Raw genomic sequence first — 18,437 nt, forward strand, 5'->3', positions numbered from 1 at the left:
ATTTTCGTAAGTTAAAGCATATCGTTAGTCGACTTTCGGATCACCTAGTCTGTGAAAACAAATGTCCACTCATTAACATATTTGACAAAAACTTGTGTAAGACGGTCTCACAGATCGTATTTGTGAGACAGATCTCTTATTTGGGTCATCCATGAAAAAATATTACTTTTTTATCTTAAGAGTATTACTTTTTATTGTGAATATCGGTAGGGTTAACTAGTCTCACAGATTAAGATCCGTGTGACGCATGAGATCCACTCAACATATTTTCTACCCTTATTTTTTGAGTTTAGGCTAAATAAAAGTTGAAATCGAAATGTCTTTTGCATTGAATACGTAAAAAAATAAAGGAAAAACCTCTTCATACACACATTAATTAAGTTAGATAGTTGTGAATGCTACCAGGGACGTGGGAAAAAATCGACCATGGACTAGTTGTGAAAATATGGGATGCATGGGAAACGTTTCCCGCTGTACTATACACAATAATTTTCGTATTTTTTTATATAAAAAAAAACTATTCGATTTATTTTTTGCTAAAATATCAAAAATCATCACAACAAGATTTTGTAGTAATTATAATTTATGAATTATTTTTTTTAGATATAAAATCAATAATATATTTGACCAAATTTAGTAATTTATATTATAAGTTGGATATCGATGTTTTATAAATATTTAAGATTTTATTTTTCAGGAAATTGACAAAAAAAACTCACCAACTATATTTGTTAAGCCAATTGCACACGACTTTGATCTTTTTTTGTCCAAAAATTACAAAAAATTATATTTTAATGGTTGGTTTCCCTTTCACGTCATTCCTTGATCTGTTGTTAGGTTCCAATCATCAACCTTTCTCAATTAATTGTAGGTATTTAATAAGTGTTCTTGGTTAATACATGGGTTTCATCAATTAATTAGTTCATCTGTCCAAATATATATAATTTTATTTATTTTTCATATAGAAAAATCTTTGAAAATGTACAAAATATTTAGTTCATGAGAACATTTTAGTAATAAACAAAATAAAATAAATAATAGATTATATATTTGAGACAATCGAAAAAAAAAATCTATGTAAATGGGGATGGAGAGTGTGACATTATTTCTAAAAACAATAATTACATACAAGATTAAGATATGATATTTACAGCTCTCCTAATTATTGTATTCCTAGTCGTTGCCACTTGAAATTAATTAGTGGAGCATATGTTAACAAATATAATAATAAATGAATTAATTAATTATTATGTGCCTTATATATATATATATATATATATATATATATATATATATATATATATATATATATAGTTGGCCATGTTTTTGTACTGCTTTATGGTCGGGTAGGGTCAGCTAACCCACATCAAGTTAACTGCATGGCTTCCCAAAATTTAGATAATCTAGTTATGATTTATATGGTTTATTAATTTCATAAATTAATTAATAAAAACTAACATATTAATATTTATTTATTTTTTTTAAAAAAATTATCCTAAAAAAGGTACTCGATTATGCTCTCAATTAAATTTGAAGCGAAACTAAAAACAATAAATAAATTAATCGAATACAGGATAAATAAAAATAAAAAGAGCCGAGCCGAGCCGAGCCGAGCCATGAAGCCGGTCAAAACAAAACACTGTCGGTGTTTCAGCCCGGCCCCACAGCCACTCAGTCTCCAGCTAGCTAGCTATCTAACTTCTGTTCTCCGCTTCTTATTATCAATCGGCATTCTTAGGGAAAGAGAGATACAGAGCTCTCTGAAGAAACCACGGCATCACCATTCTTGAACGGATGTGCAAATTTGGTGATCTGTACTCACTCCAACACAGGTTCCCCAATTTTCGCTAGATCTATCACGTTCACTGTTTTTTCACTGGCCTCTTATGTAACATATAGAATGCAGGTCGGTTTATGATTGAATTTGTCGCATTCTGAAGCTGTCGACTTTTCTACCTGGGATCACTTGATCTGGGGATTTTTTTAAAAAAGATAACACTTTGGTGGGATTTTCAATGGGTTTGCTGTATCGGTGTATTGGGTTTGAATCTGATCGAGATTGCATAGTTATGCTCTTTCTGCTACTTCTTGAGGGGCCTATCGATCATAATTATTTGCTTCATGCTTAATGTCTATGATTGATGCTGCACTATATTTGATTTGCAAACGTGGGTCTGATCTTTTTTTCCGGAGTTGGAGTTCAGATTCCCGGCATTATTCAACAAAGATTTTCGTTTTTTTATTATTGCGTGGGGCATTTTGTTTCAGATTTTAAAATTCTACTAGTGATTTGGTTAAATACTGTGTCCTGTGGCTGATGCAGGTTATAGCTTTGGCTTGTCTTGGTTAGATCTGAAGTGAAGACCTCGGATCACAGCAAAGCTGGCGACGACACTAGCTTTTCGCGTTGCTCCTTCAAATGGAAGCACACTTCCCACCAATGAGTTGGTAATATGCTTTTCAGGCTCTGGTCGATTGTCCGTGTTTAATCCCTGAATTAATATGCTCACATATTCTGATCGAGATAACTGGGGTAGAAATTGTTCGCTCTATTTTATTCCGTGTCTGGGGTCACATGTATTGTGTACCGATATCTAGCATCTGATAATATAAATGTTTCTTGCTCGGTCTGATTTATTGCTCGATTGTTGTGATAATTTCAATGGCAATTCAAGAATCTCGAGTGAATGATCATGTAAATTACGCATTTGCTTGGCACAGTGCGTTTGAGAAGGGGCACTTAGCATCTCTTTTATGCTTGAAATATGGCGTGAAGATATCTCAAAAAGAACATTTGATCATTCTAAATCAGGGCATCCTCTTTTCCGTGAATTTTTTTTTTTTTTTTGATGAGAAACATAAATATTATTAATAATTATTGTTATTTAAACATTACAAGTAGTGGACTTGAAACCTAGATTGTGTATATTTCCTAGTATGCTGTGTACCTCTTATGCTTTTCTTTCTTCCGAAGAGATCATGATTCACGAGATACTGGCTGACCGGTGAACTATCTTGGCCGATAGATTTTCCCACTCCAGCGACAACTTTATTGTGTGCAATATTGTATTTTCTGCATCTCCACAAAAACAGCACACTGTTATTATTACAAGATTTTGTTTTATTATGTGCTTACGTTGAATTCTTTGACGCATCTCTGATAATTTTGTCTTACAATTAATTTGTGTCCTTTTCTTCTGTAGGAGAGAAGTAGGGACGTTAAGTCTCTGGACTCCGAACCTCCAAGTCCACATCTCCATATGAAACTGAACTCAAGGTTGGTTAGAGTTGCAGTTGACATGCAATTAGATGTTTCAGATTATGTCTTACTTATGTTTTTGCTAAGCGATGGAACTTGATGTGGTAACCGTTGAAATATCCCATTTTCCAAACCCACCAGAGAAAATCAATGGTCCGCGTACACTGATTGCAAATAGTAACTGAGGTTGCTTCACATATTTTCTTTCTCCTTTTACGATGATCAAGATATATATCTCACCTTTACATTGTCTTCACCCATCAATTCAGTAACTCAGCAATAGGGTAATTCTAGTACAACGAACAGCGCTGATCTAGAATCATAGATGGGGGTTTACTCAAGTTTATGAAACGATGTGGAAGTTACTCAAAGCTCCACTTCTCATGAAGTTCTTTAGGGAACTCACTAGTCCCTCCTACATTTCTAGATGCCATGCAGCATTTTATATGGCAGCTACATGTTTCCTTATATGTAACTATGTTTGGGTTACTTGATCTTTAATATTTCTTATGTTGGTAAAAGTATCATTGTTAACTTTCTGTGTATGAAGACGAATGCTATTAATGGGTTGCCACTACTTGCAAATGCTTTACATTCCATAGTATTTTTAATATTTCTTAGCATGATTTAAATTTAGATGATGCTAATTAGATGACAGTCGTGAAAAATGGCTTCATGTATAGTTTATGCTTGCAGAGATCGGAGTAGCATGGAGGACCCCGATGGGACATTAGCAAGTGTTGCCAAGTGCATTGAACAATTGCGGCAAAATTCCTCCTCACATGAAAAGGAAAATTCCCTGAGGCAATTACTTGAGCTAATTAGCATTCGGGAAGATGCTTTTAGTGCAGTTGGATCACATTCTCAAGCAGTACCAGTTCTGGTGTCTCTTCTTCGTTCTGGATCACTTGGGATTAAGATACATGCTGCTACTGTTTTGGGTTCACTGTGCGAAGAAAATGAATTGCGGGTCAAAGTATTACTTGGAGGTTGCATTCCACCATTGCTAGGTCTTCTCAAGTCAAACTCAGCAGAAGGCCGAATAGCAGCTGCCAAGACAATTTATGCTGTTTCTCAAGGTGGCGTCAAGGATCATGTGGGGTCAAAAATTTTTTCAACGGAAGGAGTCGTCCCTACATTGTGGGAACAATTAGGGAAGGGGTTAAACAATGGAAATTTGGTTGATGATTTATTGGCTGGAGCTTTGCGAAATCTTTCTAGCTGCATTGAGGGATTTTGGCCTGCATCAATTCAAGCCGGCGGTGTTGATATCCTAATCAAATTGCTCAAAACAGGAGAATCAAGTACTCAAGCTAATGTGTGCTTTCTGTTGGCTTGCATGATGATGGAGGATGCATCTGTTTGCTCTGAAGTATTGGCTACAGAAACAACTAAAGTGCTCCTTAAGCTACTTGGAGCTGGTAATGAAGATTGTGCAAGAGCCGAAGCTGCACGGGCTCTTAAATCTCTTTCTGAACAGTGCAAAGAATCCAGGAGGGAGATTGCTAGTTCCAATGGTATACCAATACTGATAAATGCGACGATAGCTCCTTCAAAAGAATTCATGCAGGGTGAATTCGCCCAAGCTTTGCAAGAGAATTCAATGTGTGCTCTTGCAAACATCTCTGGTGGCTTGTCATATGTCATCTCAAGTCTTGGTAAAAGCCTTGAATCATGCATCTCTCCTGCACAAGTTGCCGACACATTGGGAGCTTTAGCTTCTGCTCTCATGATATATAACACTGATGCAGAATACTCTAGAGCATCAGATCCCATGGAGGTGGAAAAGACACTGGTCCAGCAGTTCAAAACTAGGATGCCATTTTTGGTGCAGGAGCGAACAATAGAAGCCCTTGCTACTTTATATGGGAATGCTGTGCTAGCAAGCAAACTTGCTGCATCTGATGCAAAAAGACTGCTTGTTGGGTTGATTACTATGGCAACCAATGAAATTCAGGAAGAGCTGATAAAGTCCCTTTTAATTCTTTGCTACAAGGAAGGTAGTTTGTGGCATGCTCTTCAAGGTCGTGAGGGAATTCAACTTTTGATATCTCTTCTCGGTCTTTCATCAGGAGCAGCAGCAAGAGTGTGCTGTTGCTTTACTTTGCCTTCTATCCAACGAAAATGATGAAAGCAAATGGGCAATTACCGCCGCTGGTGGCATTCCTCCATTAGTTCAAATCCTTGAGACCGGCTCTGCGAAAGCCAAAGAAGACTCTGCAACAATTCTTGGAAACCTATGTAATCACAGTGAGGATATACGAGCTTGTGTTGAAAGTGCCGATGCTGTTCCTGCTTTACTATGGCTACTGAAGAATGGAAGTTCCAATGGGAAGGAAATTGCTATTAAGACCTTAAATCATTTGATCCACAAGTCAGACACAGCAACAATCAGCCAACTCACTGCATTGTTAATCAGTGATCTACCTGAATCTAAAGCTTATGTCATAGATGCATTAAAGAGTTTGCTCTCTGTGGCCCCTCTGACTGATATGATGCGAGAAGGTAGTGCGGCAAATGATGCGGTCGAGACACTGATAAAAATCTTAAGCTCTACCAAGGAAGAGACTCAGGCAAAATCTGCGCTAGCTCTTTCTAGAATCTTTGACCTCAGAAAGGACTTGCGTGAAAGTTCCATTGCTGTGAAAACTCTTTGCTCAATCATTGAACTTCTAAATGTTGAGTCTGAAAATATCTTAGTTGAATCTTGCCGTTGCCTTGCCGCAATTTTTCTTTCAATAAAAGTGAACCAAGATGTAGCTGCTATTGCTAGGAATGCATTGCCTTTGTTGCTGGTGCTTGCCACCTCTTCGGTGTTGCAAGTTCAAGAGCAAGCAGTGTGTGCTTTGGCAAATCTCCTCTTAGATGGTGAAGCATCTGAAAAAGTTATGCTGGAAGAAATTATTGTGCCAGCGACTAAAGTTCTACACAAAGGCACGAATGTAGGCAAGATTCATGCTGCTGCAGCAATAGCCCGGTTTCTCCATTCTCGTGAAATTAATTCTGCTTTAATTGACTGTATAAATTGTGCTGGAACGGTGCTTGCTTTAGTTTCATTCCTCGAAACCTCTGACAGTGGATCTATTGTTGCATCAGAAGCACTCGATGCTCTTTCCTTCCTCTCAAGGTGTGTTGGAGGTATTGGACACGTCAAACCTCCTTGGGTAGTTCTTGATGAATACCCAAGTAGTATTACTCCAATAGTTTCATGCATTGCAGATGCCACACCAATGCTGCAGGACCAGGCTATTGAAGTATTATCCCGGCTCTGTCGGAGCCAACCTCTTGTTCTTGGTAACACAGTTGCTGGTGCCACTGGATGCATTTCATCCATTGCAAGAAGGATAATCAGCAACTCCAATGCTGTGGTCAAAATTGGAGGAGCTGCTCTTCTCGTTTGCACTGCAAAAGTGAATCATCAAAGGGTAGTTGAGGATTTAAATAGTTCAAGTTCATGGACGTCTCTCGTCCATTCTCTTGTTGGGATGCTAAGTTCTTCTGAGTTTTCTCAATTCAATGAAGATACCATAAGCGTCTGCAGGATAGCTGAAGAAGAGGCTACTAGCCAAGGCTCCAAGAGAAGTACATTAGTTATTAATGGTACCGATATAGCTATATGGCTCCTTTCTGTGTTTGCAGCTTATGATGGTAAAAGTAAAGTTGAGATCCTGGAGGCTGGTGCAATTGAAGTTCTTACTGAGAAAATTTCTCAATCCTTTTTGCTGTATACACAGGTGCTAAATTTATGGTCTTGTATGTTTTTACAACGATAATATCTGAATCACTGTGCACCTATCTTAAAAAATTTCTTGGTATTGCGAAAATTGTTTTTTTTTTCGCTCGCATTGTCTCTCAGAATGCTTATCTTGATCTCCTGTAATGTTCTTATCAATGTCGTGAACTTTGCTAGGCTGAATTTAAAGAGGATGGCAGCATATGGATTTGCGCCCTTTTGTTAGCAATCTTATTCCAAGACCGAGATATCATCCGTGCTAATGCAACGATGAAAGCTATTCCAGCACTCGCAAGATTGTTGAGGTCAGAGGATTCGGCTGGCAGATATTTTGCTGCCCAAGCTGTGGCCAGTCTTGTCTGTAATGGTAGCAGGGGAACTCTTCTATCTGTTGCAAATTCAGGGGCAGCTGCAGGACTTATTTCGTTGCTTGGTTGTGCTGATGATTTTATCAATAACCTTCTGGAATTGGCTGATGAATTTGGTTTGGTTCATTATCCGGACCAGGTGGCTCTTGAAAGATTGTTTAGGGTCAATGACATCAGGGTTGGGGCAACCTCGAGGAAATCTATACCAGCCCTCGTTGACTTGCTTAAGCCTATCCCGGATCGACCAGGGGCACCTTTTCTTGCATTGGGACTTCTAATCCAGCTTGCTAGAGACTGTCATCCTAATCAGATTGTTATGGTGGAATCGGGGGCCTTGGAAGGGTTGACGAAGTATCTATCTCTTGGCCCAAAAGATGCATATGAGGAAGCTGCTACTGATTTACTTGGTATTCTGTTCAGCACAGCTGACATAAGAAAGCACGAATCTGCACTGGCTGCTGTCAGTCAACTCATAGCAGTTTTGCGTTTAGGTGGAAGAGCGGCAAGATATAGTGCTGCAAAAGCCTTGGAAAACTTATTTTCTGCTGATCATGTAAGGAGTGCTGAGTCTTCTAGACAAGCTGTTCAACCTTTGGTGGAAATTCTTAGCACTGGCTCAGAGAAAGAGCAGCATGCTGCTATTGCTGCTTTGGTTACTCTACTGAGTGAGAACCCGTCTAGAGCCCTTGTGGTAGCTGATGTTGAGATGGATGCTGTTGATGTGCTATGCAGGATTCTTTCTTCGGATACTTCGTTGGTGTTGAAAAGGGATGCGGCTGAGTTGTGTTTTGTTCTTTTTGGCAACACAAGAATCAGATCTACTGTAGCTGCTGAACGTTGCATAGAGCCTTTAGTTTCTCTCCTTGTTTACGAGTATAGTCCCGCTCACCAGTCAGTTGTCCTTGCGTTAGATAGGCTACTAGAAGATGAACAGCTGGCCGAACTAATTGCTGCCCGTGGGGCTGTAATCCCTCTTGCTGGGCTTTTTCATGGTCAGAATTATTTGCTCCATGAGGCTACATGTAGAGCTCTAGTTAAGCTAGGAAAAGACAGGCCTGCATGTAAAATAGACATGGTGAAAGCTGAAGTGATTGAGACGGTGCTTAGTATACTCCATGAAGCACCAGATTTCCTATGTACTGCATTTGCCGAACTGCTCAGAATACTTACAAATAATGCAGCCATAGCAGAAGGTCCTTCTGCGGCGAAACTGGTTGAGCCTTTCTTCTTATTGCTGACTAGATCAGAGTTTGGAACAGATGGACAGCGGAGTGCAATTCGTGTTCTCTTGAATATTTTAGAGCATCAACAATGTCGCGCTAATTATACCCTGGCGTCTGAGCAAGTGATAGCGCCTCTCCTGCCTTTACTTGACTCTCCTGCTTCAGCAATTCAAGAGCTGGCCGCTGAGCTCCTATCTCGTCTTTTTTTAGAGGAGCATCTACAGGGGGACCCACTAACACAACAAGCAATTGGTCCATTGATACACATTCTTGGTCCTGGTACACCCATTTTGCAACAGAGAGCCGTGAGGGCTCTTGTCAGGGTTGCAGGTACTTGGCCAAATGAAATTGCAAAAGAGGGTGGTGTGAGTGAACTGTCCAAAGTCATTCTTCAACCCGATTCTTCACTTCCTCAGGTTTTGTGGGAGTCTGCTGCTTCTGTGTTATCCAGCATCCTGCAGTTTAGTTCTGACTATTATTTGGAAGTACCCATTGCTGTGTTGGTTAGGTTGCTTCATTCAGTCTCAGAGGGTACGGTTATTGGTGCTCTGAATGCTCTTTTAGTGTTAGACAGTGATGATTCTACAAGTGCTGAGGCGATGGCCGAAAGTGGGGCAATTGAAGCGCTCCTGGTACTTCTTAGACGTCATCAATGTGAGGAAACGGCTGCCCGACTACTTGAGGTGTTATTGAACAATGTGAAGATCAGGGAATCTAAAGCTACCAAATCCGCTATTTTACCACTATCCCAGTACCTTTTGGATCCTCAAACCCAAGGTCAGCAGGCAAGGTTACTGGCGACTCTTGCCCTTGGTGACTTATTCCAAAACGAGAGCCTTGCTCGATTAGCTGATGCTGTTTCAGCCTGCCGAGCTTTAGTGAATCTGCTTGAGGATCAACCCACAGAAGAAATGAAAGTAGTAGCTATATGTGCACTGCAGAACCTTGTCATGTATAGCAGATTAAATAAAAGGGCTGTAGCAGAAGCTGGTGGTGTTCAGGTTGTGCTTGATCTGATTGGCTCAAGCATCCCCGAAACATCGATACAGGCAGCAATGTTTATCAAACTTCTTTTCTGTAACAATACCATTCAAGAGTATGCTTCTAGCGAAACTGTTAGAGGCTTAACAGGTACATAACTGATAGCACCAACACCTCCCCCCCCCCTCTCCCTCCCTCCCTCCCTCCCTCCCTCCCTCCCTCCCTCCCTCTCAAGTGTGTTTATTCAAGGCATATTGATGAATGTACCGGTTTTCACAGCTGTGATTGAAAAGGATTTGTGGGCCACTGGCACAGTAAACGAGGAGTATCTGAAGGCTCTAAATGCACTATTTGGCAACTTTCCACGTCTAAGAGCAACAGAACCTGCAACTCTAAGCATTCCTCATCTTGTCACATCTCTTAAGACAGGATCAGAAGCTACTCAAGAAGCTGCATTGGATGCACTATTTCTTCTAAGGCAAGCTTGGTCAGCTTGTCCCGCTGAAGTTTCTCGTGCACAATCAATTGCTTCTGCGGATGCGATACCTCTTTTGCAATACTTGATCCAGTCAGGCCCACCTCGATTTCAAGAGAAGGCAGAATTTTTGCTGCAGTGTTTACCGGGAACATTAGTGGTGATAATCAAGAGAGGAAACAATATGAGGCAATCTGTTGGGGTACCAAGTGTGTACTGCAAAGTTACCCTCGGAAATAATCCCCCTCAGCTAACCAAGGTATGTATATATGATAATTTTATATGTGCTCCTGAAGGGGGCCAAGTAGGCTTGCTTTAATTGGAAAATTTGTGATTTCTGTTCCTTTCTCTCATGCATGAACTACAATGTACGCACGTCTTATATTTTGGATGTTCAAATTTTCCTGATATTAATTGATGGATTACATGGTTACCTGCTCCAGTAAATGTTGATATCTGGTTGGGTTTTAAGATAACTAATGTGCATACTTTAGCGAAATGTTTTTTGCTTTTTCAGGTGGTATCAACTGGTCCCAACCCTGAGTGGGAAGAGAGTTTTGCTTGGTCCTTTGAAAGTCCCCCTAAAGGCCTGAAACTTCACATTTCTTGCAAGAACAAGAGCAAAATGGGAAAGGTAATACTCATCCTTCTTTCCATTAAACCTGCGCCAAAGCACACATCCTCTAATTACTTCCTCATGTAATGCCAGAGCAAATTTGGGAAGGTAACTATCCAAGTAGACCGTGTAGTCATGTTAGGTGCCGTTGCCGGTGAGTACACGCTGCTTCCCGCGAGCAAAAGTGGCCCGCCAAGAAATTTGGAAATAGAATTTCAGTGGTCTAGTAAGTAGCAAAATTCGCGGAGACTTTTGATCAAAGACACGGGTCTCTGCCTGCAAAGTTTTAACACCATGCATTTGGAGGTTGGTTTTTATAAATTGAATATCACAGGTGATAACTTTTTCACTCCGAGGCATCCCCTTGTATAGGGTTCCAATCTATATTATATGCATTTATTGGTATGTTGATGTATATAGGTTTGATAATGTGAGTCGGGAAAAGGCTCTTTTGATGTATCATTTCGTAAATTTTAAGAGGAACCATACGAGCTTGAGATTTTTTTGTCCAAACATTTGTTGTATGAATATAAAGATTTAGAAAAACGTTTGGTTTAGGCTTTTTTTTCTTGGGAAATGTTCTCGTGATATGAAATGGAGTCTTGTTTACGCTATATTGAACTCTTTTCTCCTATTTTTTTTCATTGTTGCAAGGTTTTTCTATTGGTCGTATTTTGTTTTGTAAACACTTGTGGATGTCTTTTCCTCGAGCCTTCTAGTCTTCGACGATGATAAGAATATCTCATTGTATATTACAACATTTTGTCTAGTTTAAATTCAGAAATTGTGATCGTGATTGTTTGTTCATTAAATATCCATTTTCTATTTAAAAAAATTAATACAAAAATAATTTTGATTTGACCCGAACTATAACACGATAGTATATGTGGGGTTTTAGTTTGATGAGTGTCTCTCTATATATTGATTGGATATGGACCTTATGATAAAAATAAGATCATGGGTCGTATTTGTGAGACAGATCTTTTATTTGAGTTATCCATGAAAATGTATTACTTTTTATGTTAAGAGTATTATTTTTTATTGTGAATATGGGTAAGATTGACTGATCTCACATAAGATCCGTGAGACGGTCTCATATGACACCCACTCTAAAAATAAATATAATCTTATAAAGTTTTAAAAATAAATGAGGAAAAATTGACAACTCCAAATTATCACCGTTGAATTGGTATTCGAGCTCGCAATACGCGTCGCAAGGTAATCCATTCTCTCTGTCGTAGGCAATTGTCATTTGTCTGTACATATATTGTTGATGTGTTTATTTGATTCAAAAAAAAAAAAATCTCGTGAAATCATTCATTTATATAATGAGAAGATAGCAAAACATGTAATAAACTTATAAATGAAGTAAGAAGAATCCACTTCTTCTTATTAACTTTTTCCTAAAGACCCACTTTTTATATGTAAAATGTCTTTTATTCTATTATTATGATCAGTTGAATTAGTTGGTACATGATAAAAAAAATGGGTGTTGGAGCAACTCTGGAGTACATAATGAGCAGCACTGCCGGTCACAAAAAGCAAAAGAAAAAACAGTTGCAGACTGTAAATCTAAAGGTCAGAATGGATTGTGATGGCTGCGAGCTTAAACTCAAGAAGGCTATGTCTTCTTTAAAAGGTAATAATTATTTAGTCATCTTCCTTCATTATATATGCATGCATACCTACGTAATTGAAATACATATGGATCGTTGGACTACAGGAGTGAAATCTGTGGAGATAAACAGGAAAGAGCAAAAGGTAACAGTAACAGGATACGCGGACCAAAACAAAGTGTTGAAGAAAGCAAAATCAACGGGAAAGAAAGCCGAGATATGGCCGTATGTGCCCTACAATATGGTGCCTCAGCCATATGCTCCGCCGGCATACGACAAGAAAGCACCGCCAGGTTTTGTCAGAAAAGTCGATGCGGTCACAACCGATGACCCCTACGTTACAATCTTCAGTGATGAAAATCCAAATGCATGTTCTATAATGTAGCTACTTCTTGCAACATTTTTGTATATATAGAAAATAGAAATGCTTTATGTTAAGTTAATTTAAGCCTGTCTTCTTCATACAACAAACATTTGGTCTGGATCAGAGCGAGGTATAATATATGGTACGCTTGTGTTAGATTGTGTAAGCATGGTTTTGAATAAAAATATATTAGTATTTCGATTGGTTGCCAAGTTTTTTTTATAATTCTTGTTGGATTTCGATATTTTAAAATTTGATAGGGTTGAATTAGTACGGAATCTAATATTTAATTTGATACCTTGAAGTGATCTAAATAAAAAAGAGAACAAGTGAATAAACAATAAACAGATCTGTGTATGGATTAATTCCAACTTCTTTAATGGCAATCATTTTCTTAGCTTGGCTCAATATCGTATCCCCGCAAGACACAAATTTAGATGCCATCGTTCATTCAGTTGGCTTGCAAGCTTTTACTATATGTTAATTGCACGTTGTGTCATCAAATATTATACAATCAATGAATGACATCAGACAATTAAAAAAAAGTTAAAAAATAAAAATCAAAACTTTTTTTCCTAGCTCTGAGTTACGTAGCTAGCCTTTGGTTTGTCCGCAGCCCATGATAGATTTAGGCAATTTCCCCAGTCTCTCCACCCCTTCTTCGAAAACAACCCCCATTCCCATGTAGAAATGTGACTCTATGTGACAATGGAAAGCCCAAGTCCCCGGATTATCAGCTCTGAATCTCAATGCTGTCCACCCATATGGATGAACTGCCACCGTATTCTTCATTATTGGATTCACATAATTATAGTTCTTCGGGTGACTCGATACATTGAACTTCCCCAAACCATACCCCATCACCCAAAAATCATGCCCATGAAGATGCCACGGGTGCGTCTCACTGTTGTTCGGGTTCATAGTATTCGAATTCTGCAGGATCACATCCACAGTCGAGTTGAACTCCAACCGGTACGCTGCATTGCTGGTCGTGGCGTTCACGTTTTTTGCCACCGTATATATATCGTGTCTCGGGTCGTATCCGTCTGGTGGCGGTGTCTTGTCGAAAGAATGCAAGAGTTTTTCCTTAAATGCGATCAGATAAGGAGTTTGTGGCAGGCTAAACGACACGTTATTTACGGACCACCGGACGTATCCGTTGATCCTATTCTGTGTGTTGAGCATGACTATGACCCTGTCGGATGTTTGCGGAGGAGGGTGGATGTATCCAGACCGAGCTCTGGTGGCCAAACTCTGTGAAAGTCGGGGCGAAACATCGTTCCATCGCGGTCCGACAGGAGGAGTCGAAGAAGGATTTCTTCGAGGATGGTTGGGATAGTAGTTCAAGATAGCTAATCCATCTGGGGTAGTGTTGTTCCTGCTGACAACTTGCGCGGAAGCCCAGTAATTTCTAGAGGGGTCCTGATCGGCCCGGATCAGGACGGAATAGGTTTCGCCTGAGTAAATGAAGAGATTTTTTACCTCAAATGGCTCCACATTGTGGCCATCTGCTTCGACTACGAGCATATTGTGGGCTTCGATTTGGAAGCTTAGTGCGGATAGAGCAGTGAGACTGCCGATGCGGAGACGGTAGGTTTTGCCCGGGATAACCGTGAGTGAGTATGGGTTGCACTCTGGATTGGTGGCGTTGCAGAGGCCGGATTGGATACCGGGTGTCTTGCAGTTGAATTTACCTCTTCCTTGGATCAGAATGGACTGGAAATTAATCCAACAATATACAAGTATTAAAACTTTGACAAATCCTCAAACTTAACTGCATTAACAGTTTATTTTGCTTCTTCTATGATCAATTATATATAATTAAACAATCCTAGATACCATTGTTAGAAACCATCCTAATGGAAAAGTCAGCCTGACGTACCAAATCAACATCCTATTTAATTACATGGAGTAACATCTAATTAGAACCAGTCCACAGATGGATTAACGGTGGCTGATCCTATCTGCTTCATGATCAACTAGTTTACGAAATAAAATATATATAACGAACGAATATATAGCCCAAGAACTATAGAATCAACATCCTATATATATCATGTATTTAAGAACAACTTTAAGATTAAGGGTGATCGATCTATACATGTAAATAAGTTTACTATTCTGTAGCTACAAGTTAGAAAGAAATTTTTTACCTGAGGCTCTCCAACCCAAACAAAGGGGATAGAAGAAAGGCCAGTAGCTTGCTCGTTTGTGCTCTTGTGATACCAATCAGTGAGGATGATGCTTCTGTCGTAGTCATAGCTGTAGGGCTCCTTTTCCCCATCCGGTAACGATACCCGGATCGACCCGTACAGCCCACCTTCTCTTTGCATACCATAGTGAGCATGATACAAGTATGTCCCTGCCTGCAATCCCACATGTATAATTAATGCATGGTACTCAATTAGTGATTGAATGAATATTATATGGATAAAATTAGCTTACTCTATCCACAACAAATTTGTACACGAAGGTGTCACCAGGCAGAATCGGACACTGAGTCACCCCTTCTGTTCCATCCGACCAAGGTGTTCCTATCTATAACCAGAATTAGTATCATACATGTATATATGTATATAATTGAAGATAACAAACAAGTACCTGTCTAATTCCATGCCAGTGGATTGCAACATTTTCTGTCAGCAAACTATTGGTAAGCTCCACCACAATGGTGTCTCCTTGCTGCGCAATGATGCTTGGTCCCGGAGTTCTCCCGTTTATCGTTATAGCCAATTTCTTGTAACAGTCCGGAGACTTGAACTCATACTTCACCTCCCATTTGTAATGTCGAACTCTTGCGCACTCCACGTTTACGCAACAAACCAACACTAATATTATGATTGGTGTAATAGATATTTTAACAGGTTGAAGCATGTTCAGTTAAAGCTTTAGATTTTTTTAAGATATATATGTGTTGCGAGAGTTATAAGGTGCAAATTCCTTTATATAATCTTCGTGTGCTTAAGGAATTGGTTTTCCTGGAAATTTCTGATGCAATACTCTAGTCAACTTATTTGATGGATCTGACTGTTTCAACGCTCAAAATTTAAATAAAATAGTTGAATGACGAGGAATCCAAGAAGTTTCTTTATGTTTTTTTTGAAAAGTCAAGTAGCCAAGATAGTATCATTCAAACCAAATTTATTATTATTATTATTATTATTATTATTATTATTATTATTATTATTATTATTATTATTATTATTATTATTATTATTATTATATCACCTATAAATAAAGCTATTTATGATGTCAATTTCCTTCCGTGACAATTTCAAGAGTACTATCGATGAAAAGTCAAAAATAATAAATGAGCAAATCCTGGGTACTAATTATTTTGAGATTCAATAATAATTAAATGGTGTGATAAAAACTATTTTATTTGTGTTATAAATAAAAATTACTTAAATAATTTGTTTTATAAATAATAATTACTTAAATAATTTTCCGACAATTTCAATTATATGGGGTGAAATGACGGGAGTTTTATTTTTAATAATATTTTTGTTAGTTAATTTTTTTATGTGAATTTATTAGTAATTTTTAAAAGATAAAAAACCCTGGCGTCTGAGCAAGTGATATATGCTATACATGGTGTAGTCCAAAATAACAAAGAGTGGGTCTCATGTGAGACCGTCTCACGGATCTTAATCTGTGAGACGGGTCAATCCTACTAATATTCACAATGAAAAATAATACTCTTAGCATAAAAAGTAATACTTTTTCATGGATGACCCAAATAAGATATTCGTTTCATAAATACAACTCGTGAGACCGTCTCATACAAATTTTTACCAATAATAAATTAATAGTAACCATGAATTTCCTCTTCACTAGGCAATGGGCAACATCTTCCATGACCTGTCACGTGATCGTCTGCCGACCGAAATTAAAATCTCACTTTTGTGAAAATAATTAATTAACTTACAAATACTCGGTTGATTTTTTAAAATGATCGATGAGTAGGAGTAATTTGGTTTATATATATATATATATATGTGTGTGTGTGTGTGAAAAACAGAAGGAATTAAAAAAAATAGATGTATGTGAGATGATATCATTTATTCTGATCTTTATTTATGAGATGAGTCAATAATATTCATATTGACAATAAAATGTAACATTTTTGAAATAAAAAGAACATTTGTTCACATACATCTAAATAAAATATTTATTTCATAAATAAAATGAAGGCATTTTGTGAGACAATTTCAATTGATATTTATTTATGAGACGTGTTAATTATTTCCAAATTTATGCAAAAAAAAGTATTTATTTTTTTGCATAAAAAATAATATTTTCTTACGAATGACCAAAATAAAATATTTATTTCACAAAATTGACAAATGATACCGTGTCAAAACAATTTTTGTGTTAAAAAAATTGTGTGTTCAAAGTTGTCCTGATATATGTATGTGGTTGACATTTTATTTTTAAAACTCGGTTGATATTTTATATTAGCGGCCACGAGGTTAAGTCCCTGAAATAGTGGTGCGTACCTTTCCAATAAATATAATTTAATATACAAATATAAGATTCATTATTGATTAAAGATATATTAATTTCCAGCAATCCTAATTCCTACCCATTATTTAAATCTTAAATCTCATTTTAGTAATTTGGACATTAATTAAGTTTTCAAGAAGTTTAAATAAATTATGGAACATAATATTTCTTTTCTTTTTTCCCTCGGATATTATTTTATATTATTTAAAAAGCTTGACAATAATATTCTTATCATCCAGTCAAAATATCTCATGAAATCAAATATAGTACATAAACGGTCAAACGTATAATATCACGAAAATTAACATGAAATTATTAACATTTAATTGCACAAAGTCGTTATAAAAAATGGAAATTCGAGTAGGTGGAGAGCCCCAACATACTTAAAAAAAATGAGTCCAATTACAATGAAATGTGCTTTCGGTCTCTATCTCCTGTCATTCAGCGTTTTCGCATCGGGCGCTCGGTATCAAATGCATGTTATCAACAATCTTCCGAATGGTTCCCCTTCGTTATTTGTTCATTGCGCATCCAAAGACGATGAAATTTACAACAATACACTACCCATAGGTGGTGATGTGCCATGGAACTTTAAGGTCAATTTCTCTAGGTCCACCATGTATTTCTGTCGTTTCCGATGGGGCGAAAAAGATAAAGCCTTCGAGGTCTTTTACAAGAACTTGGCTGATTCGTGCACATTTGAAAAAACCAGTATGCGCAAAATATGTGCGTGGTATGTTCAACAAGATGGGTTTTATTTCACTGATAGGGTTCCACCCCGTGACTTGCGATTGATATATGGTTGGAATTAATAATATATAATCATGTATGTGTAAGGCTCATTTATTGAAAATTATTTAATTCCATGAGTATTGTTTTATTATAATGCGACGATTTCATTTTCCATTTATAATTTCGAATTTGCGTCATGAATAAAACAACGGGGTGCGACTAATATTCTTAAAAACTCGATATGGGATTATATTATATCAGATTTAGACATAAAATGCTAATTGGTCATGCCGACTAATTTCATGATATTTTTTTAAAATTTAGTTTACATATAAAAAGCTTTAACCTTGAAAATGTGTTAATAGACAAAAAAAAATTTAACAATTAGATATAGAGGGATAAAATTATGTTTTTCGCCATTTTGACGGTATAATTAGCAGGATAACTTGATCAAACTATTTTTAAAAAAAAAAATAGGAAATATGTGTGTGTAAAAAAAAATAATATAATTATATCAGTAAATACAACATCTATATTAATTACGAGTATGGATGGCAATGGGGA

The 18,437-nt window shown here is 37.5% G+C and overlaps 3 protein-coding genes across 3 annotated transcripts; 2 read left to right on the forward strand and 1 right to left on the reverse strand.

The window, feature by feature from the left end:
* Positions 1-1,704: 1,704 nt before the first annotated feature.
* Positions 1,705-11,276, forward strand: LOC140826292 (protein CELLULOSE SYNTHASE INTERACTIVE 1-like). The gene is given in 9 exon segments (XM_073188510.1): positions 1,705-1,832; positions 2,324-2,448; positions 3,204-3,277; positions 3,956-5,330; positions 5,332-6,993; positions 7,170-9,714; positions 9,844-10,298; positions 10,557-10,673; positions 10,749-11,276. Coding segments are annotated over 7 exon segments (6,312 nt in total). The 5' UTR covers positions 1,705-1,832; positions 2,324-2,448; positions 3,204-3,260; the 3' UTR covers positions 10,890-11,276.
* A 705-nt stretch (positions 11,277-11,981) lies between these two features.
* On the forward strand, positions 11,982-12,847 carry LOC140828223 (heavy metal-associated isoprenylated plant protein 23-like). The gene is made up of 2 exons (XM_073191209.1): positions 11,982-12,294; positions 12,379-12,847. The coding sequence occupies exons 1-2, from the start codon at positions 12,129-12,131 to the stop codon at positions 12,654-12,656; spliced, it is 444 nt and encodes a 147-aa protein (XP_073047310.1). The 5' UTR covers positions 11,982-12,128; the 3' UTR covers positions 12,657-12,847.
* A 367-nt stretch (positions 12,848-13,214) lies between these two features.
* On the reverse strand, positions 13,215-15,558 carry LOC140826293 (L-ascorbate oxidase). Its single transcript, XM_073188511.1, has 4 exons — positions 15,237-15,558; positions 15,081-15,173; positions 14,789-15,001; positions 13,215-14,351 (listed from the first exon to the last, which is right to left on the reverse strand). Exons 1-4 carry the CDS (start codon positions 15,507-15,509, stop codon positions 13,230-13,232), a joined length of 1,701 nt encoding a protein of 566 aa, XP_073044612.1. The 5' UTR covers positions 15,510-15,558; the 3' UTR covers positions 13,215-13,229.
* Between the last annotated feature and the right edge of the window lie 2,879 nt (positions 15,559-18,437).

The sequence above is a fragment of the Primulina eburnea genome, chromosome 3 (assembly GCF_022965805.1).
Source record: "Primulina eburnea isolate SZY01 chromosome 3, ASM2296580v1, whole genome shotgun sequence".
NCBI lineage: Eukaryota > Viridiplantae > Streptophyta > Magnoliopsida > Lamiales > Gesneriaceae > Primulina > Primulina eburnea.